Source organism: Abrus precatorius, unplaced genomic scaffold (assembly GCF_003935025.1).
Source record: "Abrus precatorius isolate BTA unplaced genomic scaffold, Abrus_2018 Scaffold8, whole genome shotgun sequence".
Taxonomy (NCBI): domain Eukaryota; kingdom Viridiplantae; phylum Streptophyta; class Magnoliopsida; order Fabales; family Fabaceae; genus Abrus; species Abrus precatorius.
The window spans coordinates 22,751,801-22,767,745 of NW_020874428.1; the positions used below are offsets into that span (position 1 = coordinate 22,751,801).

The following is a 15,945-nucleotide window of genomic DNA, read 5'->3' on the forward strand; positions in this document are numbered from 1 at the left end:
TTTTTAAAAAATGCATAAATTTAAATAATATGTAATGTCTTACGCTTGAGGTATTTAGACCTTTTAAGTCAATGGTGTGATTTATGCAGGATTTTAACTGTATACATGACTGCTAAAGGTAACAAACTATTTATAATATGGTTGTAGCAAATTAAGCAACTTAAAGATTAAATATTTTTTTTTTAATTTTTGGTTTGTCTCACTTATAAAATAGCATGAATTTGGAACTTCTGAGTGCATTTTTTATTATTTTTGGTGTGTAAATCACATCTTTTTTACAATTTTTTTCTTCTAAAAACAAGCTCTTTAATTACTCAACAAAAAAGAAAAATGTATAATAGTTTTTGAAATTTTTTGAAGCAAATATAAAATAAAAATGAACATCATAATTTCAAGAAAAAAATATATGAAAAGAAAATCTTTAAAAAAATAATAATAACATTATTTTATTTACTTTTGAACTTGTACAAAGTTTGATAGAAAAATGAACTAATCCCCGCAGTTACCACCGGGTCCTCCAAATTGGAGAGAATAGTCGACATCCTTTCCTTGATCTCCATAGTATTCAACACCATAGCACTCAGGTTTGTCAGTGAATGTTTGTGTTTGATATATCTGAGGTCCATAACTTTCTTCTGTTGTATTCTTAAAATAAACATGTCTAAAGTAACATGCATGAACGAAGTTATTATCAGGAAAGGCTCCAGATCCCATTGGAGGACTACGGGTACCTGCTGGAGTGTTTGTTCTTCCACCCCATCCCACTTGATCAGCTTTGGCCATGTTGGAAAATAAAGCTGCTGGAAAATATCCAACACTTCTATTTTCCATATTTAACCACCAATTTTTTGTCATCGAGTCCTGCGAACATACATAAACTTCTGTGAATATATGATTCTTGGCCTTGTGTCGTTTAATCTTGTCATTATATTAATCAATAATATATAGTTGAAAATTAAATTTATTTTAACTTAATATAAGCTGTATATCATTTTACTTTTTTAATAATAAAAATTTCGTAGCTCTGAGTATAACCTGTATAATAGCAATCGAAACCTCATATATGTCTCCGCCATAAACAGATGTTTCTTCCGCACGTGTACCAAGATGAATTTGGTCGTCAGTTTGAACAAAACCTGGACAGTGATAATTGTAGCATCCTGTCTTCTTGAAATTATCTGACTGTCAATTATGAACACATCGCACACTTTTAATACTTGAATTAATGAAATTTAAATACTTTATTATTAAATATATTTAGTTGAACAAAATTATCAATCTGTCTATGTTAACTAAAGCTAATATATATATATATATATATATATATATATATAATGAATCAGTCCTTACTGTCCATGCTGCGTAAACATGAGTTGCGTTATCACCGTATAACTGCGGAGCCACCTAATACCAATATGTGAGATAAATTAAGTATTGCTTTCTATGTCTTCAAATTGAAACCAATTAACAAGCTACTGTCCATATAATTTTTTTTAGCAAAAAATATGATAAATGCATCAATTAAAACTCACATGCCAACCAACCACAATTCTGTTGTTAGTCTCTACAGGTCCATTTTGAACCCATAAATAAGCAGCACTGATTTGATCCTTCTCAACTTTTGGATTCCAAAGACTAGTATCTCCACTAACTCCAGTATAAGAACTAGTTTTTGATGTAAGAATTACTTCTGCCCCCTACAAAATCATGAATAGATAGTAATTTATTATTTTTTGCTAATAAGCACAGGACTACTCTAAAAACTGAAAAAATAGATGTAATGTAGATTTATCAAAAATTCACTTAAGAACATTTGAAGTTTGGTGGGACAAAGAAACTTACATGTGTACCAGGATGGTCTTTGGTCAGCATATGATAATTGAATAATGATTTAGCTCGTATAAGATCCTCTTTTGTTGTCCTCCGAATAGGAACGGTGCCGGTTGGACAAGAGTACTTCTCAAGCAAAACTTTAAATCTAGTCGATGAATTCTTCGCACCAGTTTTTTCAATTGACTTTTGAAAGCTAGGTTTTCTCTACAATTAAAGAAAGCAAGCAAAAAAGAATAATGATTTAGTTCGTATGAGATTTTCTTTTGTTGTCCTTGAAATGAGAACAGTGTCGATTGGACATGAGTGCTTCTCAAGCAAAAATTTAGATCTAGCCGGTGAATTCTTCACACTAAGTTTTTCAATTGATTTTTGAAAGATAGGTTTTCTTTACAATTAAAGAAAGCAAGCAAAATAATTGAAAATGAGGGTAATCAAGCAAAGACTCAAAATTAACGACGGTCAAACGGAGTTTATAAATATCACTTTACCTGCAATTTGTGATTCTTTAATAAAGGATGGTCAAACGATGATTGCTTGTTAATATCAATGCAATCAACAATGTCCCCAAACTTTGTCTATAGAAACCAAAATACAACATAAAAAAATTATTAAACCATGTGCAGATTAATTAAACAAAAGAAAGCAGAAAGTGATGCAGAAGAAGGATATGAACTACATTAATACTCTTGATAGGAGGCTTGTTAACGATCTTCATATGGCTCTCTAACTCCAACTCTTCTTTTATTATAGTTTTAATACCATCAACGCTGTCAGTGACACTGCAACTCACCAAAATCAAGACGAAGAACAATATATTAATCATTTTCACAACTCTTTTGCTAAACAAAATGACTTGACAAAGCAATCATGTTTTACTATCACCTATTTTATACCAAGGCTGCAAGGAGAAGTGAAATAATAATACTAAAACAGAATTTAGCTAAAATAATTTTTAATTAAATTAATTATATTTTGTAATAATTTTTAATTAAAACAATATGTTTCTTTTGTAAGATTTATTTTACTTTATGCATATCCCTAAAAAAATGTTAATTAAATTAATTGTCTAATTTAATAATGATTTTTTAATAAATTAAATATTCCTTTTATTAAATAATTATTTTTTTATTTTGTAATAATATTGTTAAAAAATAATTTACCAACAACACGAAAGAAAATAAAATAGTAATATTACATCTAAATTTACGTCAATGTCTATCAATGAGAATTGAATTTTTGTAACTATCGATATTCTTAAAAAAAAACTTTGAAACCGAAAATAATGAAAATTAATTAAAATTTATAATCAAATAATAGTAAATTTGTAACTATTAATATTCATAAAAATCATGTAATAAAAATACAAATAATGGCAACCGATTAAACTTAATTTTTGAAAAAAATTAAAATACTTAGAAATATAAAAAAAGAACTAATATGATAAAAATAAATAAGATACACTATATATTTAAAAATTAAGTGTGAATATTTAATACTTTATGCCTTTATAATGAAATAAATAATTGTTAAGATTTATAAAAAGTAATAACAAACTAAATAATGATAGTTAACCATATTTATTTTATAACTATTGAAATTTCTAAAATATAACTGTGAAACTAAAATAATAACAAATGATTAGACATAATTTATAAAAATTATCAAAATTTAAAGAAAAATATTAGAATTAATGTGATAAAAATAGAAAGAATGACAATTGATGAGACATAATTGGTAAAAATTGTACAAATTTGTATAAACAATATAAAAACATAATGAAAAATAATATGATAAAAATTAATAGCATTCATGTGAAACGATAAAGTTTAAAAAGTTATTACATTATAGGCTTAATACAACATTGAGTAATGCATTAATTACACCATATATTTTAAATTTATGTTTATGTATTTAATACTCTGTGCATTTATAATAAAATAAATATTTATTAAGATCTAAAAAGTTGGTAAGAAACTAAATAAGGAGAATGAAATATATTTATTTTGTAATAATTGACATTTCTAAAAAATTAAAAAATATTAACTGATTAGAATTAATTCATAAATATTATCAAAACTTATTTAAAAAATATATAAAATTATAATCTTCTGTACATCTATCTATACATACATGTAAATTTGACTGCAAATATTTAATAATTTATATATTTTAAAATAAAAATTTGTTAGGATTTATAAAAACTAACAACAAGCTAAATAATAACAATTGAAAATATTTATTTCGTAATTATTGTTATTACAAAAAAGCTTTGAATAGAAAAATAATAATAACTACTTAGACTTAATTCACAAAAATTATTAAAATTTATTTTAAAAATAAAAGAAATAAAAATAAATTATATTTTAAATTTAAGTGTATGCATTTAATATTGTATTCATTTATAATAAAATAATTTTTTTTTAAGATCTAAAATGTTAGTACGAAGCTAAATAAGAAGAATTAAATGCTTAGCAAAAAAAAAAGAATTAAATATATTTATTTTGTAATAGTTGATATTTCTAAAAACACTTAAAAATTTAATTGGTTAGAATTAATTCTTAAATATTATCGAAACGTATTTATGGTCCAACTTACCTAAAACTAACAAAAAATTAAAAATAATAAACATTAATAAAAATATTTTTATAATAATAAAAATTAATATTAAGTAATAAATAATTATTTTTTATAAAAAATAAAAAATGAGCTACAAGCTAGCTCACTTTGGCATGCCATTGGCTAGTTAAAACAGTGCAGACTAATCACGGTAAAGTATTCAGTCTGAACCATCAAATTTGGTGGGTTAGATGGGTTGGCCTGTAAGGTCCATTCCACTCTATTATGTTAATCCTAAAGTAGATGTGCAAATTATGTAAAATTAGTCCTGTTTAAAAAATTATTTATGTATTATTTATGATGAAAAATGTCAGTTTTGTAAATAAATAATTCAAGAGCAATCTGAGAACTGAATTAGATCTTCTTTGAGTTCTTTTAAGTATTGTTAACATAACAGTAAAAAGGACGTTTCAGAATAAATAATTTAGCAAGAATAGTGAATATAAAACGCTTAAAACTGAATCACAACATAAAGATTCTTTACAGAAAAGTGTTAAATAAGAAACCAATTGTAGAAACAGGAACTAAATTGCGTGCAAGAAAATAAGTAAAAGGAATATAAATTAAAATGCAGAAAGGTAAATGTGCAGGAATGTAAACGTACGACTTCTCACAACAGCGAACAGCGGCTACCGTGAGTCTCCTTGTAGCTGGTGTCTGGCGCGGTGTAAGGTTTCAGCATGCAGAGGTTTTAGGTGTGGTGTCAGGGTGCAAAATGTCGTCCTCTGTAAAATGACGCTTTGGAGTATTTATAGGATGGAAGACCACCACCGTTCTTCTCATTTTGCGGCTACTTCTTAGTAACTACCTTTAACTGTTGATGCCCATTATCCACGATTGTTTGTGATCGTGCTGTTGGTTGGGGCTTCTTTCGTAACTGCTATCGCCTACGATCTCCTTTGCGTAGTGATGAATGTTGATAACTGCTGGTAACCACTTTTGGACTTTGCAATGACTTGACCTATCAAGACTTTTGTTTTTCTATTTTTCGAGTGTTTCTGGGAGAAGTCTAAGAGGCTCATTTAGTGTTATGGCCTTAGAATAATTTCTCCTTAACTTCTCTTTTCGACTAATTCTGGAGTTTTGAGAGCTTGTCTTGGTCTTGTGGACTTAGAATATTTTCTTTGCTCATTTATGTTTTTCGAGCAATTCTAGAGGGACTCTAGAGCTCAACTATGTTGGCAGACTTAGAATATTTTCTGACTACTTCCTGTTTTTTCGAGCAATTTTAGATGTCAGAGACTTGAAAACTCCTCAAAACTCCTCGAAAAGGCCATTAGTTTTGTGAACTTAGAATATTTTCTTGTCAGTCCTATTTTTCGAGCAGTTTTAGAGGAAAATTAACGAGGTGACAAAAACATATAAAATAGCTCAAAATGTGTCCTTTTTGATATGAAACAAAAAAGATAACTTTCCAATACTTCTCAAGTTTAGACCTATTTTTGGGCTCCTCCCTGATTCTCAACATTTTGTCGAAATGTAACTTCCTTTAACATAATTTTTAACTTAGAAAATTTTCCTTACCCCAAACATGTATAAACATAAGTATTTTGTTAATTTTATCCTAACCCTCAATCACTATAAATTTGTAAATCATGACTTTAGTATGAAATTTATAATTCAAGTCAGTACATTTTAAGTTTTCATAATTTTTGGTTTATTACACAATTTTGGTGATTTTCTGATTTTATATAAAATTACAGTGTTGAGTTAAATTAATGTATAATCTTGATTTACATGTAAAAAATTAAATAAAGTTTTAGATTAACCTTTGAAATTGTGAGCATTAAGTAAATTATAGATAACTTAAAAGATTTTCTTAATAATATTATATAATCATGAACAACTTAGAGGATTTTCTTATTTTTTTTCTCTGTTTCTATGAAAATCTTCTTCTCATTTGTCATGATTCTTCAAATATAGATATTATGGTCAGTAGTATAATTTGAATTGAGAAAATAAATGTTGGAACAATTCTAAACTTGTAAGTCCCTGCTGGGTCATGACAGGATCTAGTTCATATCCTATATATATATATGCTGTAATTTCAGGTTACAGTCAATTGCTACCAGAATTGCAATTCTTGAAAGTCAATTTCATGTTTCACGGTAGCTACTTAATTTTGGTAGCTTCTAACAAAAGCTCAATTTCTTATTTAAATACCTTATTTATTAATTTATTCTATTATTTTTATGATTATCATCACCTATTTATTCTTCTTTATTCTTCTGCTGTTTTTCTTTTCTTCTATTCTCTAAATGTTGTTTTCCTATATCATGAAACAAAAACACCAGAAAAAGAACAAAAATATTCAGCACCTGTTTGTCACCCAAACTTTGTCAAACAGAAAAAGAGAAGATGACCTACAATAAAAAATAAAAAAAAAACTAAAACAATTAATATATGCCATAAAAGGGCCCGTATTCAAACCACCAGTAGAAATTGCTCTTTGTACCTTTTTTTTTTTCTTCTTTTTACATTACTCTTTAGTCTTACCCTTTGTCTAACGCTACCATAACAATGATATCATCTTCAGCATATCATTCCTATGCTACCAATTGAAAATATATTATTTTTTACCTCAAATTGCTTTCAACGCATTATATTTATCGCAAAAAAACTGTACAGAAGTGGTATAAAGCACCGTGCTTCTTCTTCAACAAAAATAAAGGTACTTATTTCGAATAAAGGTTCCATGTGAAAGGTTTTCATGTTAAGTAATTGTTTGTTATACAAAATTGAGTATAAAATTAGATATTAAAATTTTAATTGAGCTTCAAAATTTTAATTATCATGTTTATATTTAGATATTTTTTTAGAACTGAGATTATAATTTTATAAACTAATTCTACTATCATGATTCACAATTTTTTTATTTTTATGGTTCTTATTTTTTCCTCCTCTTCTTTCTGTGTTTTCTGTTTCTTTTATACATATTTATTCTATTTTTTATATTTTTATTTTTATTTTTTTTCCTTTTAACTTTATATTTATGTTGATTATTAATATCACTTTTTTTTTAATATTTTTTATTCTTTTTTTCTTCATTTTACATTTATTATTAATAAAAGTAATTTTTTTTTGTTTCTTTTTCTTTTACTCTTCTATTGCGTCTTTTTTTTATATTTATTACATGTTTAATATGTTTACGTTACTGTATTGTATTACTTTTCAACACTTACTGTAATTGTTATTTTGTATTTTTTATACTTATCGAATTATCGTAAACTATATTATATTATTTTTCTGTATTTGATATAAACTATATTATTTATATTAATTATATAATAAATTATTTAATATTTTTCTTAAATTATTAGATGTTGAAAGAAATATTAAAATTAATAAATTATTAAAGATAAGAATAAAAATTAATATTAAATACAATATTTATTACAGTGAATAAAATAACTTTATGATATAAATAACATTAAGTAAAAGATAATTGCATTTTTTTCACTTATTTTTAAGTTTATTAGTATTTGTATTTTAGTTAGTTCATAAATTTTTTTTCTCCTTTTCTGGTTAACTTTATGGTATAAATAAATAAAAGTTAACATTAAGTAAAAGATAATTAAATTCTTTTCTCACTTATTTAAGTTTATTAATATTTGTATTTTAGTTAGTCCATAAATTTCTTTTCACCTTTGAGTACTGATTTCCCGTCCCTACTTGCAATATTAATTCCAGAAGTCATGTTTTTAGACAAGTCGCAAACAAAAGGTATATTTTCAATTTGAATTATTTTAATTGTGGGGAAGTGGGAACATACATCCAATTTTATTTTTATGGATTTCTTTTTTAGGCTTTACTTTGAATATTTTACCTCAATTTTCTGTCAATGAAAATCTTGTTTGTAATGTTTATTGAAGTTGTCAAAATCATAGATTATATACACAACTTTGGATCTTATTCTCTAAAAGTAACGAACTATATTATTTACACGATGGTTGTAGCAAATTAAGGAATTTAAGGATTAAATATCTTTTTGTTACCTTTAGTAGTTATTGTTTTACTTATAAAAGGAGCGTGAATTTGAAAGTTTTACATTTGGGAAGTGTGCAAATCATGTCTTTTCATTTATTTTTAAAAAAAACATTCTCTTTAATTGGTCATAAAAAAGAAAAATGTATAATTTTGTTTTTGAATGTTTTGAAACGAACATAAAACGAAAGTAAATAGCATTATGAAAATTACAAGCACAAAAAATAAATAAAAAGAAGTTCTTTTAAATAAAGACAAAATGATATTATGTTATTTAATTTTTCACTTCATACAAAGCTTGTTGAAAAGTGAACTAATTCCCGCAGTTACCACCGGGTCCTCCAAATTGGAGAGAATAGCCTACATCCCTTCCTTGATCTCCATAGTATTTAACACCAAAGCACTCAGGTTTGTCTGTGAATGATCTTGTTTGCTGTAAATCAGGTCCATAAAGTTGTCCTAATTTATTCCTAAACGCAACATGTCTGAAATAAGCTGCATGAACGAAGTTGTCATCAGGGAAAACTCCAGATCCCATTGGAGGACTAGGGGTACCTGCAGAAGTGCTTGTTCTTCCACCCCATCCCACTGTGTCAGCCATGGCCAGGTTGGAAAATAAAGCTCCTGGAAAATATCCAATGCTTCTATTTTCCATATTTACCCACCAATTTTTTGTCATAAGGTCCTGAGATTATACATAAACTTCTGTGAAATTATCATTCCTGGCCTTGTGTCGCATACACCATTCCTAATCTTGACATTACAATGAAAATTTCATAACTCGACCATAAATACCTGTGTAATAGAAATCGAAACCTCGTATATGTCTCCACCATAGACAGATGTTTTTTCCGCACGTGTACCAAGGTAGATTTGGTTATCAGTTTGAACAAAACCTTGACAGTGATAATTGTAACATCCTGTCTTCTTGAAATTATCTGACTGTTAATTGTGAACACACAAAATTATCAATCCATTGTGTTCTATGTAAGCTAATTAGAGTTAACAAGAATATATTTAATGAATTGAATATTACCGTCCATGCTGCGAAAACATGAGTTGCATTATCACCATATAATTGTGGGGCCACCTAATACCAGTATTCGAGATACATTAGGTATTGCTTTCCATGTCATCAAATTGAAACAACTTAATAAGTCATATGCAGATTATTTTTTTAGCAAAATGCTTCAGTTAAAACTCACATGCCATCCAGCAACAATTTTGTTGTTTGTATCTACCGGTCCATTTTGAACCCATAAATGAGCAGAACTAATTTGATCTTTCTCAACTTTTGGATTATAAAGGCTAGAATCTCCACGAACTCCATAAAAAGGACCAGCGAATGAGAAAACCGTTACATATGCCACCTACAAAATCATGAATAGATGCACATGATTACTTTAATACTGAAATAATAGATGAAATGTAGATTTATAAAAAAAAATAACCTAAGAACATTAAAGATTGGATGTACATAGGAACTCACATGTGTGCCGGGATTTTCTTTGGTCAAGATGTGATAATTTAATAATAATTTAGTTCGGATAAGATCCTCTTTTGTAGTCCGCCGAATAGGAACAGTGCCAGTTGGACATGAGTACTTTTCAAGCAAAAATTTAGATTTAGCTGGTGAATTTTTCACACCAGTTTTTGTAATTGGCTTTTCAAAGGTAGGTTTCCTCTGCAATTGAAGAAAGCATGCAAAAAAGAACATTTAAAGAAGAAATATAATGAACCAAAGACTCAAAATTAACAATATTTTAATTTAGTCTATATATGCCACTTTACCTGCAACTTGTGATTTTTTAATAATGGATGGTCTAATGTTGGTTGCTTGTTAATGTCAATGCAATCAATAATGTCCCCAAACTTTGTCTATAGAAACCAAAAGAAAACATAAACGAAATTATTCAAACATATAGCAAGATTATTTCAACAAAAAGAAAAAAAAAAGTGATTTAAAAGAAGAATATGAAATACATTAATACTCTTGAGAGGAGGCTTGTTAATCAGCTTCAGATGGTTCTCCAACTCCAAGTCTTCTTTTTGAATACTTTGATTACTATCAACTCTATAAGAGACACTGCAAGTCACCAAAATAAAGATGAAGAACAGTATATTAATCATTTTTGCAACTCTCGTTAAACAAAATGACTTGATGATAACTAATGTTTTACTATCACCTATTTTATACCAAGACTGCAGGGAGAAACAAAATAATAATATTATAACTGAATTTAGCAATAATAATTATTTATTACATGAATTAAATTTTGTAATAATACCTAATTAAAATAATATATTTCCTTTTTTACATTTATTTTACCTTATGCAAACCTCGAAAAGAAATCTAATTAAATGAATTGAATTTATTGCCTGACTTAATAATAAAAATATTATAATTATAATAAATAAGTATTTCTTTAAATAAATAATTATTTTGTATTTTTAATAATATTGTTAAAAAAATATACCAATTGGACAAAATAAGAACATATTAAAAGTTCCATAATATTAATTGCAACTATTTAATAGTTTATTCATATAAAATATATAAATACTTATTAAGATTAATAAAAAGTAATAGCAAACTAAATAATAAAATTATATATAATAATAATAATAACTTCATATTTTTTAAAAATAAAATTGAGAAGAAAAATAATGACAGTGATTATACTTAATTCATAAAAATTATCAAAATTTATAAAACAATATTAGAATAATATGATAAATTTAAATAATTACTGATATTAAAATTAAAAGCACTAATATTTATAAAATTTATCTGATAAAAATAAAAATAATGACAACTGATTACACTTAATTCTTAAAAATTATCTTTTAAGAAAATATTTTTAAAAAATTATGAAAGAACAAAATTTTAAAATTAATTACATTATAACTTTAATATAGCATTAATTAATGTATTAAGTACAATGTATATTTCAAATTTTAGTGCATGTATTTAATATTATATGCATTAATAACAAAATAAGTACTTATTAAATTTTAGAAAACAAACGGAAATTAATTAATGGGAGTTGAATATATTTAATTTGTAACTGTTGATATTATTTTAAACAAATAAATTTGAAAATAAAAATTTGATTAGACTTAATTCAAAAAAGTTATCAAACATTATAAAAATATGAATATTAAATTTGTAACTACTGATATTCATAAAATTTATCAGATAAAAAGATAAATAATTACAACCGATTAAACTTAATTTATAAAAAATATCATAAATTATTTAAAGTATATATCAATATAATAACAATAACTAGTATGATAAAAATAAATATAATATATATGAAAAGATAAAAATTTAAAAAATTAATTATATTATAAGATCAATACAATATTTAAGAATATATTATTTTAAGTATTAACATTTTCTTAAAGATAAAATCAGAATAAAAAAATAATATATTAACTATATATTTTTTTCAATGTAAGTGTGTATTTAATGTTCTACGCATTATATTAACAAAAATACTTATTAATATTTAAAATAATTAACAGCGAACTAAATAAACTTAGTTGAGTATGCTTCGTAACTTTTAATAATTTAAAAAAATAAATTTAAAAAGAAAAAAAATAATATTAATTGATTAGACTTAATTCATAAAATTTATTTAAAAACATATAAAAATATAATACTCTATACATATATGTAAGACTTACTTCAACTATTTAAAAAATTATGAATTTATGATAAAATAAATAATTGTTAAGATTTATAAAATGTAACAAAAATTAAACAGTGATGATTGAATAAATATATTTTATAACTATTAATATTTGTAAAAGATAATTTTAAAAAGAAAAATAATCACAATTGATTAAACTACCTAACAAATGAATTAATATGGAGTTGTTTGAATTTAATATAAAATTTTAAGTTTACGTTGTAATAAATCTTGTTATGTTAAATATTTAAATAAATAATTTTTTTCTTACATTAGTCAGTTTCATAATGATATTATTTAGCTTGAATCAAGAAAATAAAATAATAATTGGACTTAATTTATAAAAATTATACAAATTTATTTTAAAAATATATTGAGAACTAATAGGATAAAAATAAATAAGATATATACGAAAAATAAAAGTTTAAAAAGTTAATTATATTATAACTTTAATACAATACTATGTAATTATTATCTACATTATATATTTTAAAATTGAGTATACATATTTAATACTAATTTGTAAAAATTATTAAAAAAAATTGAAAAACATATTGACAACTAATAAAATATATATGAAAAGATAAAATTTAAAAAATTAATTACATTTTACCCTTAATACAACAATAAGTATTAAGTAATGTATAAACAACATTACATATTTTAAACTTAAAAGCACATATTTAATGGATTTAATGGATCCTATATAATTTTAGCAGAAACTATAGCGGCCAATCTAAATGTGTTTAAATAAAATTTGCTTCTATTAAATAAATTTGACAAAAAGTGATTATTACTTAAATTTAAAAAAAATATGCTTAAGCAAATTTAGTAAAAAAAAGTAATTTTTATTTAAATTAAAAAGGTATAAAAAATTTAATTTTATCTTCTTCATCTCTAAATTATAAGAAGTTTGAAGTTTTTTTTTTTTTTTTTTTTTTTATCAACGGCCACTTAGTTACCTAAGTCCTTACATATATTATCCAAATCGTCAATGCTTTTTTGAGCATTATCAAGGACACTTTGATTTGTCCCTTGGAGCATAAGCGTAGGCCTAAATTGACTTAAGCCGAATTGTCAAGCCACCGAATTGGGTTGGTAAGTGACCACTTGATAAGGCCTTGGGGTGAAGCTGTAGAAAAACAGTTGATAAGAGAGGAATTGCCTCAAAGTTATTGAACTCTCAGCTTTAGCACCTGGATTCTTTGATGAAAAAGGGCATTTGAACTCGACTGGTCCAATTTTTTGAGGAAAAAATGGGGCTAATTGAGGGCTGAAGGTATGAAGGTTCAAGAAGAAAGTGAAATATTGTTGAAAAACATCAGAGTAATGCTTCTTGGCAATACTAGTGGTGAGAAAAGAAAGACGAAATCCCTCTATCTCTCAAGAATTATTAGGAGGCTCAGAACTTTGTAATTTATCCTAAAAAATAGCATTCAGCCATAGCTGAAACAACCAAAATGGACCACTGATAATAGGAAGAGAATCATCATATCTAAAAAAAAGCCACTGCTTCTTTCAAGTTTTCGTACAAATTCTCCAAATAAGTTTCCCAAGACACACTAAAGACTCTTCGTGTAAAAGCTGGGCAAGAGTAAGAAGAGCCTTTGGAACTTGAAGTGATCTCGAGCAAAAAACATATGCCGAAAGCCAAAACATGAGGAAAGCAACATGCTCCTCATCAGTAACTAGACTAAATTGGACCATGTCTTTTCATATTTAGAGAGACGAAGAGTTGATAAGAAAGTTTTTGGAAATTAGAAATTATGTCTAGATTCTTAGGATGAGAATTTGGTCGAAACGAATGACCAATAGGTTTGAGCGCAACAATAGCAGCAACTTCAAAAAAGGTGGGGGTTATCATGCCACAAGGCACATGAAAAGAACTGGTACTTCGAATCCAAAAGAAAAGAGAACTCATGATCATGAGAAAATTATAAGACAAATTATACCTAGAAAGTTAAATTATGTCATAAATCCCTATCACCTTTCATCTGTCTTATTTTTCTTTTTTGACTCTATCTAACCAAGGAAGGTAAAGGTCTTTAGTAACTGGGGGCATAGTGCGCAATATTTTTTGCAAACTTTGAAGAGAATCTAGATTGTATTTCGAGGAAAAAGTTAAAATTCCCTCGATAGAAAAAGGAGAATCGACAGATTCTTGGGAAACAAAGGAAACTAAAAATGCATGAGGCTTCGAGTTCATTATAAAAGGAATGAGTACCTGGAATTTTCATATGGGCAGTTTCTCCTCCTCTAAAGGTGGATTGGGAAGGTAGCTTGAATGACTCATAGGCACGAGCTCAGCATTCGAAGTAGTCAAAGGAACCTTCGACTTGGATGACATTTCGAGAGAAAATCAGAGAAGGACTAGAGGAAGCAAGGAAATTTCAATACAAAAGAACTAAGAGTAGGAGAGTAGAGCTTCTGGGAGAAGAGAGTAAAAATGAAAGCGTAAAAATGAGAAAGTAACTTCACCTTTTTATACTGATTCCCAACCTCGCGCAAGGCCCATAAAATAGCTTAAGTCCAGAATATTTTGACATTTAGTGGGAAGTTGAAAAGATAGTGGAGCATCTTTTTAATCAAAAATCACCTAAAATCCCCATAGCGCACGTCTCAGTAATAGGATGTTTTGGGTAACTGTCAGGCACTATCTGCATTTAATGCATCGACTTTGGGCGACATGCCTGACACAAAGCAAGTAAGTGGCAGAGATGCCATAGAAATGGCGGGAAACTTGAAAAACAAAATTTTTTCAACTAATATATATTTAAAATATTAAAATCTCATAATCTGAGAAATTAATATTTTTGGGGGCATCTGTTTGGGGTAATGAAATTTTTCTAAGTTATAAAACCATATTGGAGGATGTATTTCTTTCGAGGTGTTTTGAGAAATTTTTCAAGTCCCTTACACCCAAAAAAATAATCGAAAAACAGGACTGGTAAGAAATTACTCTAAGTCCACAAAATTGAAATTTTTTTCGAGGTATTTTGAGGAGTTTTCAAGTCCCTTACACCCAAAAAAACTACTCGAAAAACAGGACTGGTAAGAAATTACTCTAAGTCCACAAAATTGAATTTTTTTATTAGGTATTTTGAGGAGTTTTCAAGTCTCTTACACCCAAAATTGCTCGAAAAATATGAATAATAGGAAAATATTCTAAGTTCACAGAACTGAAAGTCTTTCGAGGAGTTTTTTAGGGTTTTTCAAGTTCCTGACACACAAAATTACTCGAAAATCAAGAAGCAAATAGAAAATATTCTAAGTTCACAAACCTGGTTGAGCTTCATATCCCCTCCAGAGTTGCTCGAAAAATAGGAATATGCAGAGAAATATTCTAAGTCCACAAGATCAAAAAAGAGCTCTCAATACTCCTAAACTTGGTCAAAAAATAGAAACCATAAAGGGAAATTAATCTAAGTCCACAAAGCCAAATGAGCTTATTTGATTTCTCTCAGAAACTGCTTGAAAAACAGAAAAGTCTGTAAGAGTCATGATAGGACTTGAAAGGTCAACACAAGGATCAGAAGTGATTACCATCAGATGAAGATCCAACAACATGAAGAAAGATCATGGGCGATAGCAGTTACGGAAAGAGTCTCAATCGCCAGCACAATCATAAGCAAACATGGATAATAGGCAAAAACAGTTGGAAGTAAGCACGCACAGAAGACAGTTACTAAGAAAGTGCCTGCAAAAGAAGGCAGACAGTGGTGATCTGTCTGCCTATAAATACCTCAGAATTTTAGTCTACAGGGGATGACTTTTTGCATCCAGATACTGCACTTAAAAACCTTCGCACGCTGAA

General features: G+C 26.9%; 2 protein-coding genes across 2 annotated transcripts; both read right to left on the reverse strand.

The window, feature by feature from the left end:
- Window positions 1-489: 489 nt before the first annotated feature.
- LOC113874463 lies at window positions 490-5,131 on the reverse strand. Its single transcript, XM_027512686.1, has 8 exons — window positions 5,064-5,131; window positions 2,510-2,672; window positions 2,322-2,408; window positions 1,843-2,037; window positions 1,533-1,697; window positions 1,351-1,404; window positions 1,036-1,182; window positions 490-861 (listed from the first exon to the last, which is right to left on the reverse strand). Exons 1-8 carry the CDS (start codon window positions 5,129-5,131, stop codon window positions 490-492), a joined length of 1,251 nt encoding a protein of 416 aa, XP_027368487.1.
- A 3,615-nt stretch (window positions 5,132-8,746) lies between these two features.
- LOC113874464 lies at window positions 8,747-15,711 on the reverse strand. Its single transcript, XM_027512687.1, has 9 exons — window positions 15,675-15,711; window positions 15,413-15,474; window positions 10,417-10,635; window positions 10,225-10,311; window positions 9,923-10,117; window positions 9,639-9,803; window positions 9,470-9,523; window positions 9,229-9,375; window positions 8,747-9,118 (listed from the first exon to the last, which is right to left on the reverse strand). Exons 1-9 carry the CDS (start codon window positions 15,709-15,711, stop codon window positions 8,747-8,749), a joined length of 1,338 nt encoding a protein of 445 aa, XP_027368488.1.
- Window positions 15,712-15,945: the final 234 nt, after the last annotated feature.